Source organism: Phyllobates terribilis, unplaced genomic scaffold (assembly GCF_046119375.1).
Source record: "Phyllobates terribilis strain yellow unplaced genomic scaffold, ASM4611937v1 Scaffold_11__3_contigs__length_659146591, whole genome shotgun sequence".
NCBI classification, from domain to species: Eukaryota; Metazoa; Chordata; class Amphibia; order Anura; family Dendrobatidae; genus Phyllobates; species Phyllobates terribilis.
The window spans coordinates 151,532,561-151,544,942 of NW_027362771.1; the positions used below are offsets into that span (position 1 = coordinate 151,532,561).

The 12,382-nt window shown below is 43.5% G+C and overlaps 1 protein-coding gene across 3 annotated transcripts in view; it reads right to left on the reverse strand.

Moving 5' to 3' along the window:
- The window catches only part of VEZT (vezatin, adherens junctions transmembrane protein), an 89,114-nt gene extending 78,758 nt beyond the window's left edge, over nt 1-10,356 (reverse strand). For all 3 annotated transcript variants that reach the window (XM_073651680.1, XM_073651679.1, XM_073651678.1), the window contains exon 1: nt 10,233-10,356. Coding sequence is in view for 2 of the 3 variants with exons in the window: in XM_073651679.1 (XP_073507780.1) it covers nt 10,233-10,268 (36 nt within the window). In the remaining variant the exon portion in view is untranslated. The remainder of the gene's footprint in view (nt 1-10,232) is intronic.
- Nucleotides 10,357-12,382: the final 2,026 nt, after the last annotated feature.

The following is a 12,382-nucleotide window of genomic DNA, read 5'->3' on the forward strand; positions in this document are numbered from 1 at the left end:
CACAGCAGTGTATGGGTATAATAGTAAGTCTATGGCTCTGTACATTCACTCTCACACAGCGGTGTATGGGTATAATAGTAAGTCTATGGCTCTGTACAGTCACTCTCACACAGCGGTGTATGGGTATAATAGTAAGTCTATGGCTCTGTACATTCACTCTGACACAGCGGTGTATGGGTATAATAGTAAGTCTATGGGTCTGTACATTCACTCTGACACAGCGGTGTATGGGTATAATAGTAAGTCTATGGCTCTGTACATTCACTCTCACACAGCGGTGTATGGGTATAATAGTAAGTCTATGGCTCTGTACATTCACTCTCACACAGCGGTGTATGGGTATAATAGTAAGTCTATGGCTCTACATTCACTCTCACACAGCAGTGTATGGGTATAATAGTAAGTCTATGGCTCTGTACAGTCACTCTCACACAGCGGTGTATGGGTATAATAGTAAGTCTATGGCTCTGTACATTCACTCTCACACAGCGGTGTATGGGTATAATAGTAAGTCTATGGCTCTGTACAGTCACTCTCACACAGCGGTGTATGGGTATAATAGTAAGTCTATGGCTCTGTACAGTCACTCTCACACAGCGGTGTATGGGTATAATAGTAAGTCTCTGGCTCTGTACATTCACTCTCACACAGCGGTGTATGGGTATAATAGTAAGTCTATGGCTCTGTACATTCACTCTGACACAGCGGTGTATGGGTATAATAGTAAGTATGGGTCTGTACATTCACTCTGACACAGCGGTGTATGGGTATAATAGTAAGTCTATGGCTCTGTACATTCACTCTCACACAGCGGTGTATGGGTATAATAGTAAGTCTATGGCTCTGTACATTCACTCTCACACAGCGGTGTATGGGTATAATAGTAAGTGTATGGCTCTGTACATTCACTCTCACACAGCGGTGTATGGGTATAATAATAAGTCTATGGCTCTGTACATTCACTCTCACACAGCGGTGTATGGGTATAATATTAAGTCTATGGCTCTGTACATTCACTCTCACACAGCGGTGTATGGGTATAATAGTAAGTCTATGGCTCTGTACAGTCACTCTCACACAGCGGTGTATGGGTATAATAGTAAGTCTATGGGTCTGTACATTCACTCTGACACAGCGGTGTATGGGTATAATAGTAAGTCTATGGCTCTGTACATTCACTCTGACACAGCGGTGTATGGGTATAATAGTAAGTATGGGTCTGTACATTCACTCTGACACAGCGGTGTATGGGTATAATAGTAAGTCTATGGCTCTGTACATTCACTCTCACACAGCGGTGTATGGGTATAATAGTAAGTCTATGGCTCTGTACATTCACTCTCACACAGCGGTGTATGGGTATAATAGTAAGTGTATGGCTCTGTACATTCACTCTCACACAGCGGTGTATGGGTATAATAATAAGTCTATGGCTCTGTACATTCACTCTCACACAGCGGTGTATGGGTATAATATTAAGTCTATGGCTCTGTACAGTCACTCTCACACAGCGGTGTATGGGTATAATAATAAGTCTATGGCTCTGTACATTCACTCTCACACAGGGGTGTATGGGTATAATAATAAGTCTATGGCTCTGTACATTCACTCTCACACAGCGGTGTATGGGTATAATAATAAGTCTATGGCTCTGTACATTCACTCTCACACAGCGGTGTATGGGTATAATAGTAAGTCTATGGCTCTGTACATTCACTCTCACACAGCGGTGTATGGGTATAATAATAAGTCTATGGCTCTGTACATTCACTCTCACACAGGGGTGTATGGGTATAATAATAAGTCTATGGCTCTGTACATTCACTCTCACACAGCGGTGTATGGGTATAATAGTAAGTCTATGGCTCTACATTCACTCTCACACAGCAGTGTATGGGTATAATAGTAAGTCTATGGCTCTGTACATTCACTCTCACACAGCGGTGTATGGGTATAATAGTAAGTCTATGGCTCTGTACAGTCACTCTCACACAGCGGTGTATGGGTATAATAGTAAGTCTATGGCTCTGTACATTCACTCTGACACAGCGGTGTATGGGTATAATAGTAAGTCTATGGCCCTGTACATTCACTCTCACACAGCGGTGTATGGGTATAATAGTAAGTCTATGGCTCTACATTCACTCTCACACAGCAGTGTATGGGTATAATAGTAAGTCTATGGCTCTGTACATTCACTCTCACACAGCGGTGTATGGGTATAATAGTAAGTCTATGGCTCTGTACAGTCACTCTCACACAGCGGTGTATGGGTATAATAGTAAGTCTATGGCTCTGTACATTCACTCTGACACAGCGGTGTATGGGTATAATAGTAAGTCTATGGGTCTGTACATTCACTCTCACACAGCGGTGTATGGGTATAATAGTAAGTCTATGGGTCTGTACATTCACTCTGACACAGCGGTGTATGGGTATAATAGTAAGTGTATGGCTCTACATTCACTCTCACACAGCAGTGTATGGGTATAATAGTAAGTCTATGGCTCTGTACGTTCACTCTCACACAGCGGTGTATGGGTATAATAGTAAGTCTATGGCTCTGTACATTCACTCTCACACAGCGGTGTATGGGTATAATAGTAAGTCTATGGCTCTGTACATTCACTCTCACACAGCGGTGTATGGGTATAATAGTAAGTCTATGGCTCTGTACAGTCACTCTCACACAGCGGTGTATGGGTATAATAGTAAGTCTATGGGTCTGTACATTCACTCTGACACAGCGGTGTATGGGTATAATAGTAAGTCTATGGCTCTACATTCACTCTCACACAGCAGTGTATGGGTATAATAGTAAGTCTATGGCTCTGTACATTCACTCTCACACAGCGGTGTATGGGTATAATAGTAAGTCTATGGCTCTGTACGTTCACTCTCACACAGCGGTGTATGGGTATAATAGTAAGTCTATGGCTCTGTACATTCACTCTCACACAGCGGTGTATGGGTATAATAGTAAGTCTATGGCTCTGTACATTCACTCTGACACAGCGGTGTATGGGTATAATAGTAAGTCTATGGGTCAGTACATTCACTCTCACACAGCGGTGTATGGGTATAATTGTAAGTCTATGGCTCTGTACATTCACTCTCACACAGCGGTGTATGGGTATAATAGTAAGTCTATGGCTCTGTACAGTCACTCTCACACAGCGGTGTATGGGTATAATAGTAAGTCTATGGCTCTGTACAGTCACTCTCACACAGCGGTGTATGGGTATAATAATAAGTCTATGGCTCTGTACATTCACTCTCACACAGCGGTGTATGGGTATAATAGTAAGTCTATGGCTCTGTACATTCACTCTCACACAGCGATGTATGGGTATAATAGTAAGTCTATGGCCCTGTACATTCACTCTCACACAGCGGTGTATGGGTATAATAGTAAGTCTATGGCTCTGTACATTCACTCTCACACAGCGGTGTATGGGTATAATAGTAAGTCTATGGCTCTACATTCACTCTCACACAGCAGTGTATGGGTATAATAGTAAGTCTATGGCTCTGTACAGTCACTCTCACACAGCGGTGTATGGGTATAATAGTAAGTCTATGGCTCTGTACATTCACTCTCACACAGCGGTGTATGGGTATAATAGTAAGTCTATGGCTCTGTACATTCACTCTCACACAGCGGTGTATGGGTATAATAATAAGTCTATGGCTCTGTACATTCACTCTCACACAGCGGTGTATGGGTATAATAGTAAGTCTATGGCTCTGTACAGTCACTCTCACACAGCGGTGTATGGGTATAATAGTAAGTCTATGGCTCTGTACATTCACTCAGACACAGCGGTGTATGGGTATAATAGTAAGTCTATGGGTCTGTACATTCACTCTCACACAGCGGTGTATTGTTATAATAGTAAGTCTATGGCTCTACATTCACTCTCACACAGCAGTGTATGGGTATAATAGTAAGTCTATGGCTCTGTACATTCACTCTGACACAGCGGTGTATGGGTATAATAGTAAGTCTATGGCTCTGTACATTCACTCTCACACAGCGGTGTATGGCTCTGTACATTCACTCTCACACAGCGGTGTATGGGTATAATAGTAAGTCTATGGCTCTGTACATTCACTCTGACACAGCGGTGTATGGGTATAATAGTAAGTCTCTGGCTCTGTACATTCACTCTCACACAGCGGTGTATGGGTATAATAGTAAGTGTATGGCTCTGTACATTCACTCTCACACAGCGGTGTATGGGTATAATAGTAAGTCTATGGCTCTGTACAGTCACTCTCACACAGCGGTGTATGGGTATAATAGTAAGTCTATGGCTCTGTACAGTCACTCTCACACAGCGGTGTATGGGTATAATAGTAAGTCTATGGCTCTGTACAGTCACTCTCACACAGCGGTGTATGGGTATAATAGTAAGTCTCTGGCTCTGTACATTCACTCTCACACAGCGGTGTATGGGTATAATAGTAAGTCTACGGGTCTGTACATTCACTCTGATACAGCGGTGTATGGGTATAATAGTAAGTCTATGGCTCTGTACATTCACTCTGACACAGCGGTGTATGGGTATAATAGTAAGTATGGGTCTGTACATTCACTCTGACACAGCGGTGTATGGGTATAATAGTAAGTCTATGGCTCTGTACATTCACTCTCACACAGCGGTGTATGGGTATAATAATAAGTCTATGGCTCTGTACATTCACTCTCACACAGCGGTGTATGGGTATAATAGTAAGTCTATGGCTCTGTACATTCACTCTCACACAGCGATGTATGGGTATAATAGTAAGTCTATGGCTCTACATTCACTCTCACACAGCAGTGTATGGGTATAATAGTAAGTCTATGGCTCTGTACATTCACTCTCACACAGCAGTGTATGGGTATAATAGTAAGTCTATGGCTCTGTACATTCACTCTCACACAGCGGTGTATGGGTATAATAGTAAGTCTATGGCTCTGTACATTCACTCTCACACAGCGGTGTATGGGTATAATAGTAAGTCTATGGCTCTGTACATTCACTCTGACACAGCGGTGTATGGGTATAATAGTAAGTATGGGTCTGTACATTCACTCTGACACAGCGGTGTATGGGTATAATAGTAAGTCTATGGCTCTGTACAGTCACTCTCACACAGCGGTGTATGGGTATAATAGTAAGTCTATGGCTCTGTACATTCACTCTCACACAGCGGTGTATGGGTATAATAGTAAGTCTATGGCTCTGTACATTCACTCTCACACAGCGGTGTATGGGTATAATAGTAAGTCTATGGCTCTACATTCACTCTCACACAGCAGTGTATGGGTATAATAGTAAGTCTATGGCTCTGTACATTCACTCTCACACAGCGGTGTATGGGTATAATAGTAAGTCTATGGCTCTGTACATTCACTCTCACACAGCGGTGTATGGTTATAATAGTAAGTCTATGGCTCTGTACATTCACTCTGACACAGCGGTGTATGGGTATAATAGTAAGTCTATGGGTCTGTACATTCACTCTGACACAGCGGTGTATGGGTATAATAGTAAGTCTATGGGTCTGTACATTCACTCTCACACAGCGGTGTATGGGTATAATAGTAAGTCTATGGGTCTGTACATTCACTCTGACACAGCGGTGTATGGGTATAATAGTAAGTCTATGGCTCTACATTCACTCTCACACAGCAGTGTATGGGTATAATAGTCAGTCTATGGGTCTGTACATTCACTCTCACACAGCGGTGTATGGGTATAATAGTAAGTCTATGGCTCTGTACATTCACTCTCACACAGCGGTGTATGGGTATAATAGTAAGTCTATGGGTCTGTACATTCACTCTCACACAGCGGTGTATGGGTATAATAGTAAGTATGGGTCTGTACATTCACTCTGACACAGCGGTGTATGGGTATAATAGTAAGTCTATGGCTCTGTACATTCACTCTCACACAGCGGTGTATGGGTATAATAATAAGTCTATGGCTCTGTACATTCACTCTGACACAGCGGTGTATGGGTATAATAGTAAGTCTATGGGTCTGTACATTCACTCTCACACAGCGGTGTATGGGTATAATAGTAAGTCTATGGGTCTGTACATTCACTCTGACACAGCGGTGTATGGGTATAATAGTAAGTCTATGGCTCTGTACATTCACTCTGACACAGCGGTGTATGGGTATAATAGTAAGTCTATGGCTCTGTACATTCACTCTCACACAGCGGTGTATGGGTATAATAGTAAGTCTATGGCCCTGTACATTCACTCTCACACAGCAGTGTATGGGTATAATAGTAAGTCTATGGCTCTGTACATTCACTCTCACACAGCGGTGTATGGGTATAATAGTAAGTCTATGGCTCTGTACATTCACTCTCACACAGCGGTGTATGGGTATAATAGTAAGTCTATGGCTCTGTACATTCACTCTCACACAGCGGTGTATGGGTATAATAGTAAGTCTATGGCTCTGTACATTCACTCTCACACAGCGGTGTATGGGTATAATAGTAAGTCTATGGCTCTGTACATTCACTCTGACACAGCGGTGTATGGGTATAATAGTAAGTCTATGGCTCTGTACATTCACTCTGACACAGCGGTGTATGGGTATAATAGTAAGTCTATGGCTCTGTACATTCACTCTCACACAGCGGTGTATGGGTATAATAGTAAGTCTATGGGTCTGTACATTCACTCTCACACAGCGGTGTATGGGTATAATAGTAAGTCTATGGCTCTGTACATTCACTCTGACACAGCGGTGTATGGGTATAATAGTAAGTCTATGGCTCTGTACATTCACTCTCACACAGCAGTGTATGGGTATAATAGTAAGGTTATGGCTCTGTACATTCACTCTCACACAGCGGTGTATGGGTATAATAGTAAGTCTATGGCTCTGTACATTCACTCTCACACAGCGGTGTATGGGTATAATAGTAAGTCTATGGCTCTGTACATTCACTCTCACACAGCGGTGTATGGGTATAATAGTAAGTCTATGGCTCTGTACATTCACTCTCACACAGCGGTGTATGGGTATAATAGTAAGTCTATGGCTCTGTACATTCACTCTGACACAGCGGTGTATGGGTATAATAGCAAGTCTATGGGTCTGTACATTCACTCTCACACAGCGGTGTATGGGTATAATAGTAAGTCTATGGCTCTGTACATTCACTCTCACACAGCGGTGTATGGGTATAATAGTAAGTCTATGGCTCTGTACATTCACTCTCACACAGCGGTGTATGGGTATAATAGTAAGTCTATGGCTCTGTACATTCACTCTCACACAGCGGTGTATGGGTATAATAGTAAGTCTATGGCTCTGTACATTCACTCTCACACAGCGGTGTATGGGTATAATAGTAAGTCTATGGGTCTGTACATTCACTCTCACACAGCGGTGTATGGGTATAATAGTAAGTCTATGGGTCTGTACATTCACTCTCACACAGCGGTGTATGGGTATAATAGTAAGTCTATGGCTCTACATTCACTCTCACACAGCAGTGTATGGGTATAATAGTAAGTCTATGGCTCTGTACATTCACTCTCACACAGCGGTGTATGGGTATAATAGTAAGTCTATGGCTCTGTACATTCACTCTCACACAGCGGTGTATGGGTATAATAGTAAGTCTATGGCTCTGTACAGTCACTCTCACACAGCGGTGTATGGGTATAATAGTAAGTCTATGGCCCTGTACATTCACTCTCACACAGCGGTGTATGGGTATAATAGTAAGTCTATGGCTCTGTACAGTCACTCTCACACAGCGGTGTATGGGTATAATAGTAAGTCTATGGCTCTGTACAGTCACTCTCACACAGCGGTGTATGGGCACAATAGTAAGTCTACGGGTCTGTGTTGAGCCCGTACACCGCTCTATACGGCAATTACAATAGTTTCTGTGATTTTGCAGGTGAAACAGCTGACACTGCCACTGCAGTTATCAGCCGTACCACCTGGCCGTTCCGTTTGGTCTTACCTGAACTCTGTTACCCACATAAACCTGGCAGTGGCCCTAGTTGAGATGTAGTGGTAATCTAGTAGATATTTTTCTGCTAACCAAAAATTAAAAGGGTTTTCTCAACTTGTTCCTTCAGAAGCGCACTGCTCCTGGCCCATGGCTTCCTGCTTTGCGGTACGCTCCTGAAGATTGACAGCTCGGTCCGGCAGCATGGTCACGCAGCTAGTTGGAAGCAATTGCTCTCCCAATCTGCTATCAGAGGCAGCTTTATCTCTGCAGTATAGGAGAAGCCCAGGGGCACTGATGCTGGTAAGATCTAGGGACCTGGCCAGTGTCAATGTGCCATGAGCAGGCTATAAAGCATAGACCCTGAAAGCAATGCATGCTCCTTACCAAGATGACTGGCAACTAGTGAGACTGCAGGGTGGTCGGTAACCTAGGAAATGAGCGGCATACCATAGAATTAGGAATCCCTCCATTCTTGAGAACAAAGAAGATTTTTAAAAAGCGGTAAATTGCACAGTTTGCAATTTTAACTATATAAAGAACTTGAGACAACCTCTTTAACATAAACTGATAAGATATTAATATAAGTGAAGACTGTCATATGTTGGTGTTGAACTGCAGATGTTTGGACCTAAACATGAATAATATCTGGATGCCTTTGAATATGGATGGATATTTTATTGCATCAAATAGTTGGCGGTTTCATTTGTGACCCAATGGGGAGTGCAGTGTCCTGTATGGTTTGGTGTTACCGGACCTCCAAATCTACAAGGACTTGGTTAGCTGGAAGGCACTCAATGGTGCTGGGTGTTCACGAGACATTTGCATTAGCTTACCTCAACAAGCACAGCATGCAGCATGGAAATAACATGGAAATCACCCTGCCTTAATCTAAGATGCTGCTGTCTGGTGCCAAGTTGGAAAGCAGAATATGGGGATGTATGAATAATACAAAGTGATCTGTAGGGTCACCATAAGACATTTGTTGACCTGTGTAATGAATGAGAACTCATATTTACCTTATATTATTATATGTACAATAAATAGTGACTGGTGAGGGTCTGTTCTCATTATCTAAAGTTATGATCTACAGTTGTATTCACAGTTCTGTTGGCTTCAGAGCTGTAATCTGTCTGCACGGGTGATATGCCAAATAGGGAGTTTAGTTAGTATTTCCAATATAAGATTATTGTACAAAGTGATCCACTGCATTGCAGGAGCTGAGCCAGACTTTTAGGCCACGGTCCCACTATCAGTATTCGGTCAGTATTTTTTCTCAGGAGTGGGAGCCAAAACCAGGTGAGAAACAATCAGAGAAAAGGTATAATAGAAACAAGTCACCAATTCTGCATTTATCACCCACTCCTGGTTTTGGCTCCCACTTCTGAGAAAACATACTGACCGAATACTGATAGGGGGGCTGTGGACTTCGCAAGCTTCTCATCAGACACATCCCTAAGTAATTGCAATGACAAGTAGCAGAACTATGAATTCTGCTCTGGATTCTAACACTAGCTAAAATACATCTGTTGGAAAATGTAGGTTAGATGTGGACGTACACTTGGGTCATGCATGTGGCTGTAAATTAAAGTCAAGCTTGGAGATCACCGTTTAAGTGGTCAAATAAGAATGGCTGAAGTACACAAGCCCCAGGAGAAGACGTCTTGCCCATTACCCCTCCCCTAAGAACAGATAATGGTGGCATCGGTGGTGATGATGTGATAATTCTGGATGGATAGCTGTCAGCCCTGCTTCTAAAACATTGTATATACAATTCATATCACTCAGTGCAAGCATGCCATAGTGAAAATGGGAGTTTTCATTGAATTTACCCATCTTTTGCATATTAACACACTATCTTAAAGGAATTGTCCAGTTTACACTTGTCTATCCCAGAGTGGTAAAATACACACACACACACACACACACACACGAGTGGCACATCCCAGGAGTGCACCAGGAACGCAGTCAGCACTACCTGCCATAGCAATGACTACATGATCTCTGGATTTATAACGACAATGACATCCTAAATGATGGGAAACAGACGAGGAGGACAGATGGAGGCCACAACTCATATGTGCACACATGGGCACAAGCTGCAGGACAAAGATCATTCACCTGTCATTCATATACCCCCATCCTGCCAGAACAGCCCCAGTATACCGAGACTAAGCGCTGCCGGGGCGCAGCCTCCTGTGCATACACCCGTGCACTGCTACAGCACAAAGCAGCCTATTGTCACCCACCTCAAACACCACTTCTTCATCAAACTCCGCAGTCATTGCTGTCCGCCATGCCACACAACGCGGCACTCTGGGAAGCTGAGTCCTCAGCGAGTGATGTCACCAGCGAAGCTGCCTTATTGGAACTACATTTCCCAGGGAGCATCGCGGCTCCTCCGTTTAGGCCGATTAGTGGAGAGTCTGACGCTCTTCAAGGTGGAGAGAGAAGCGAGGGGCGTGAGAGTGGCTATTGTGTGGGCGAGGCACTGAGTAGTCACAAGCAATTGGGCTGCCACTGTATCATGCATTATAATGGCTGCATACAGAGTAGCAGTGCCAGCACAATTACTATTTGGTGCCCAAGTATTGAATGCTATGCTCTGGTCAGCGCATGTTATAAGGGGACCACTGCATGTTTATATAGACCCAGGGGCGGACACAGACTGTAGTGGGCCCCTGTGCAAGAAATTTTTGGGGGCCCCCCCTGCGCTTCATAAGGCAACAAAGTTATGTAAACATAACCCCCCCATGTGCAGCTCTCATCCCCCCCATGTGCAGCTCACCCCCCCGATGCATCTCTCATCCCCCCCGTGCATCTCTCATCCCCCCGTGCATCTCTCATCCCCCCGTGCATCTCTCACCCCCCCATGTGCATCTCTCACCCCCCCCATGTGCATCTCTCACCCCCCATGTGCATCTCTCACCCCCCCATGTGCATCTCTCACCCCCCCATGTGCATCTCTCATCCCCCCCATGTGCATCTCTCATCCCCCCCATGTGCATCTCTCATCCCCCCCACTCTTAGTTAATTAATTGTATTTAAGAAAAATAAAACTTGTTATACTTACCCCCATGCGATCCCTGCAGAATCCTGGCGCTCGTCCACGTCGCTGCCACCAGGCTCTCCTGACGTTCGGCCATGTGACGGCGCCACATACATAGCCAACAGCTTTTGTTTTGGCCAAAAGATTTTTAAAGCCGCCACCATGATAAGGTAGACTCTTCTGGCCGGGCCCTACTCTAACCTATTAAAATTTTCTTAAAATATCCAATACTCTTTTTAGATATATTTTTATTTAGTTTTCTTTAAGGGAATGTGTCATATACATTTTTTTTTAAAATGACCAATAATACCACATACAGGGAATACCGCCACACCATCACCAGACCACATATTACCACAACATAGTGACCGAATAATACCACACAGAAGGGAGAAAAACTGCCACACCATGACCAGACCACATATTACCACCACATTACTAATATTACCACCACATTACTAATATTACCATAAGTGTCATTATACATGGGAGTTCTATACATGGTATGTATAATGTAAGTGTCCAGGTAATCTAGTGATCACCAGTGACATTACACACAGGAGCTCTGTATATAGTGTCAGTGTACAGGTAATACAGTGATCACCAGTGACATTATACACAGGAGCTCTGTATATAGTGTACAGGTAATACAGGGATCACCAGTGACATTATACACAGGAGCTCTGTATATATTGTCAGTGTACAGGTAATACAGTGATCACCAGTGACATTATACACAGGAGCTCTGTATATAGTGTCAGTGTACAGGTAATACAGTGATCACCAGTGACATTATACACAGGAGCTCTGTATATAGTGTACAGGTAATACAGGGATCACCAGTGACATTATACACAGGAGCTCTGTATATAGTGTACAGGTAATACAGGGATCACCAGTGACATTATACACAGGAGCTCTGTATATATTGTCAGTGTACAGGTAATACAGTGATCACCAGTGACATTATACACAGGAGCTCTGTATATAGTGTCAGTGTACAGGTAATACAGTGATCACCAGTGACATTATACACAGGAGCTCTGTATATAGTGTACAGGTAATACAGTGATCACCAGTGACATTATACACAGGAGCCCGGTACATAGTATATAGTGTAAGTGTACATGTAATGCACTGACTCACTGCTGACGTCTCTAGGTGAAGTCCTTCAGCTACGCTTTTCTCCTTCATCCAGCACAGACCGCCATCACGTCTTCCAGCCAGGACTCGTCTCTGCATAAAATAACACAGTTATCTAGAGCACATTCCCCAACTTCTACATTACGCAGCTGAATACAGACGTGCATCCACCATCAATATATGGTTAGTTATTATGCAACCTACCAT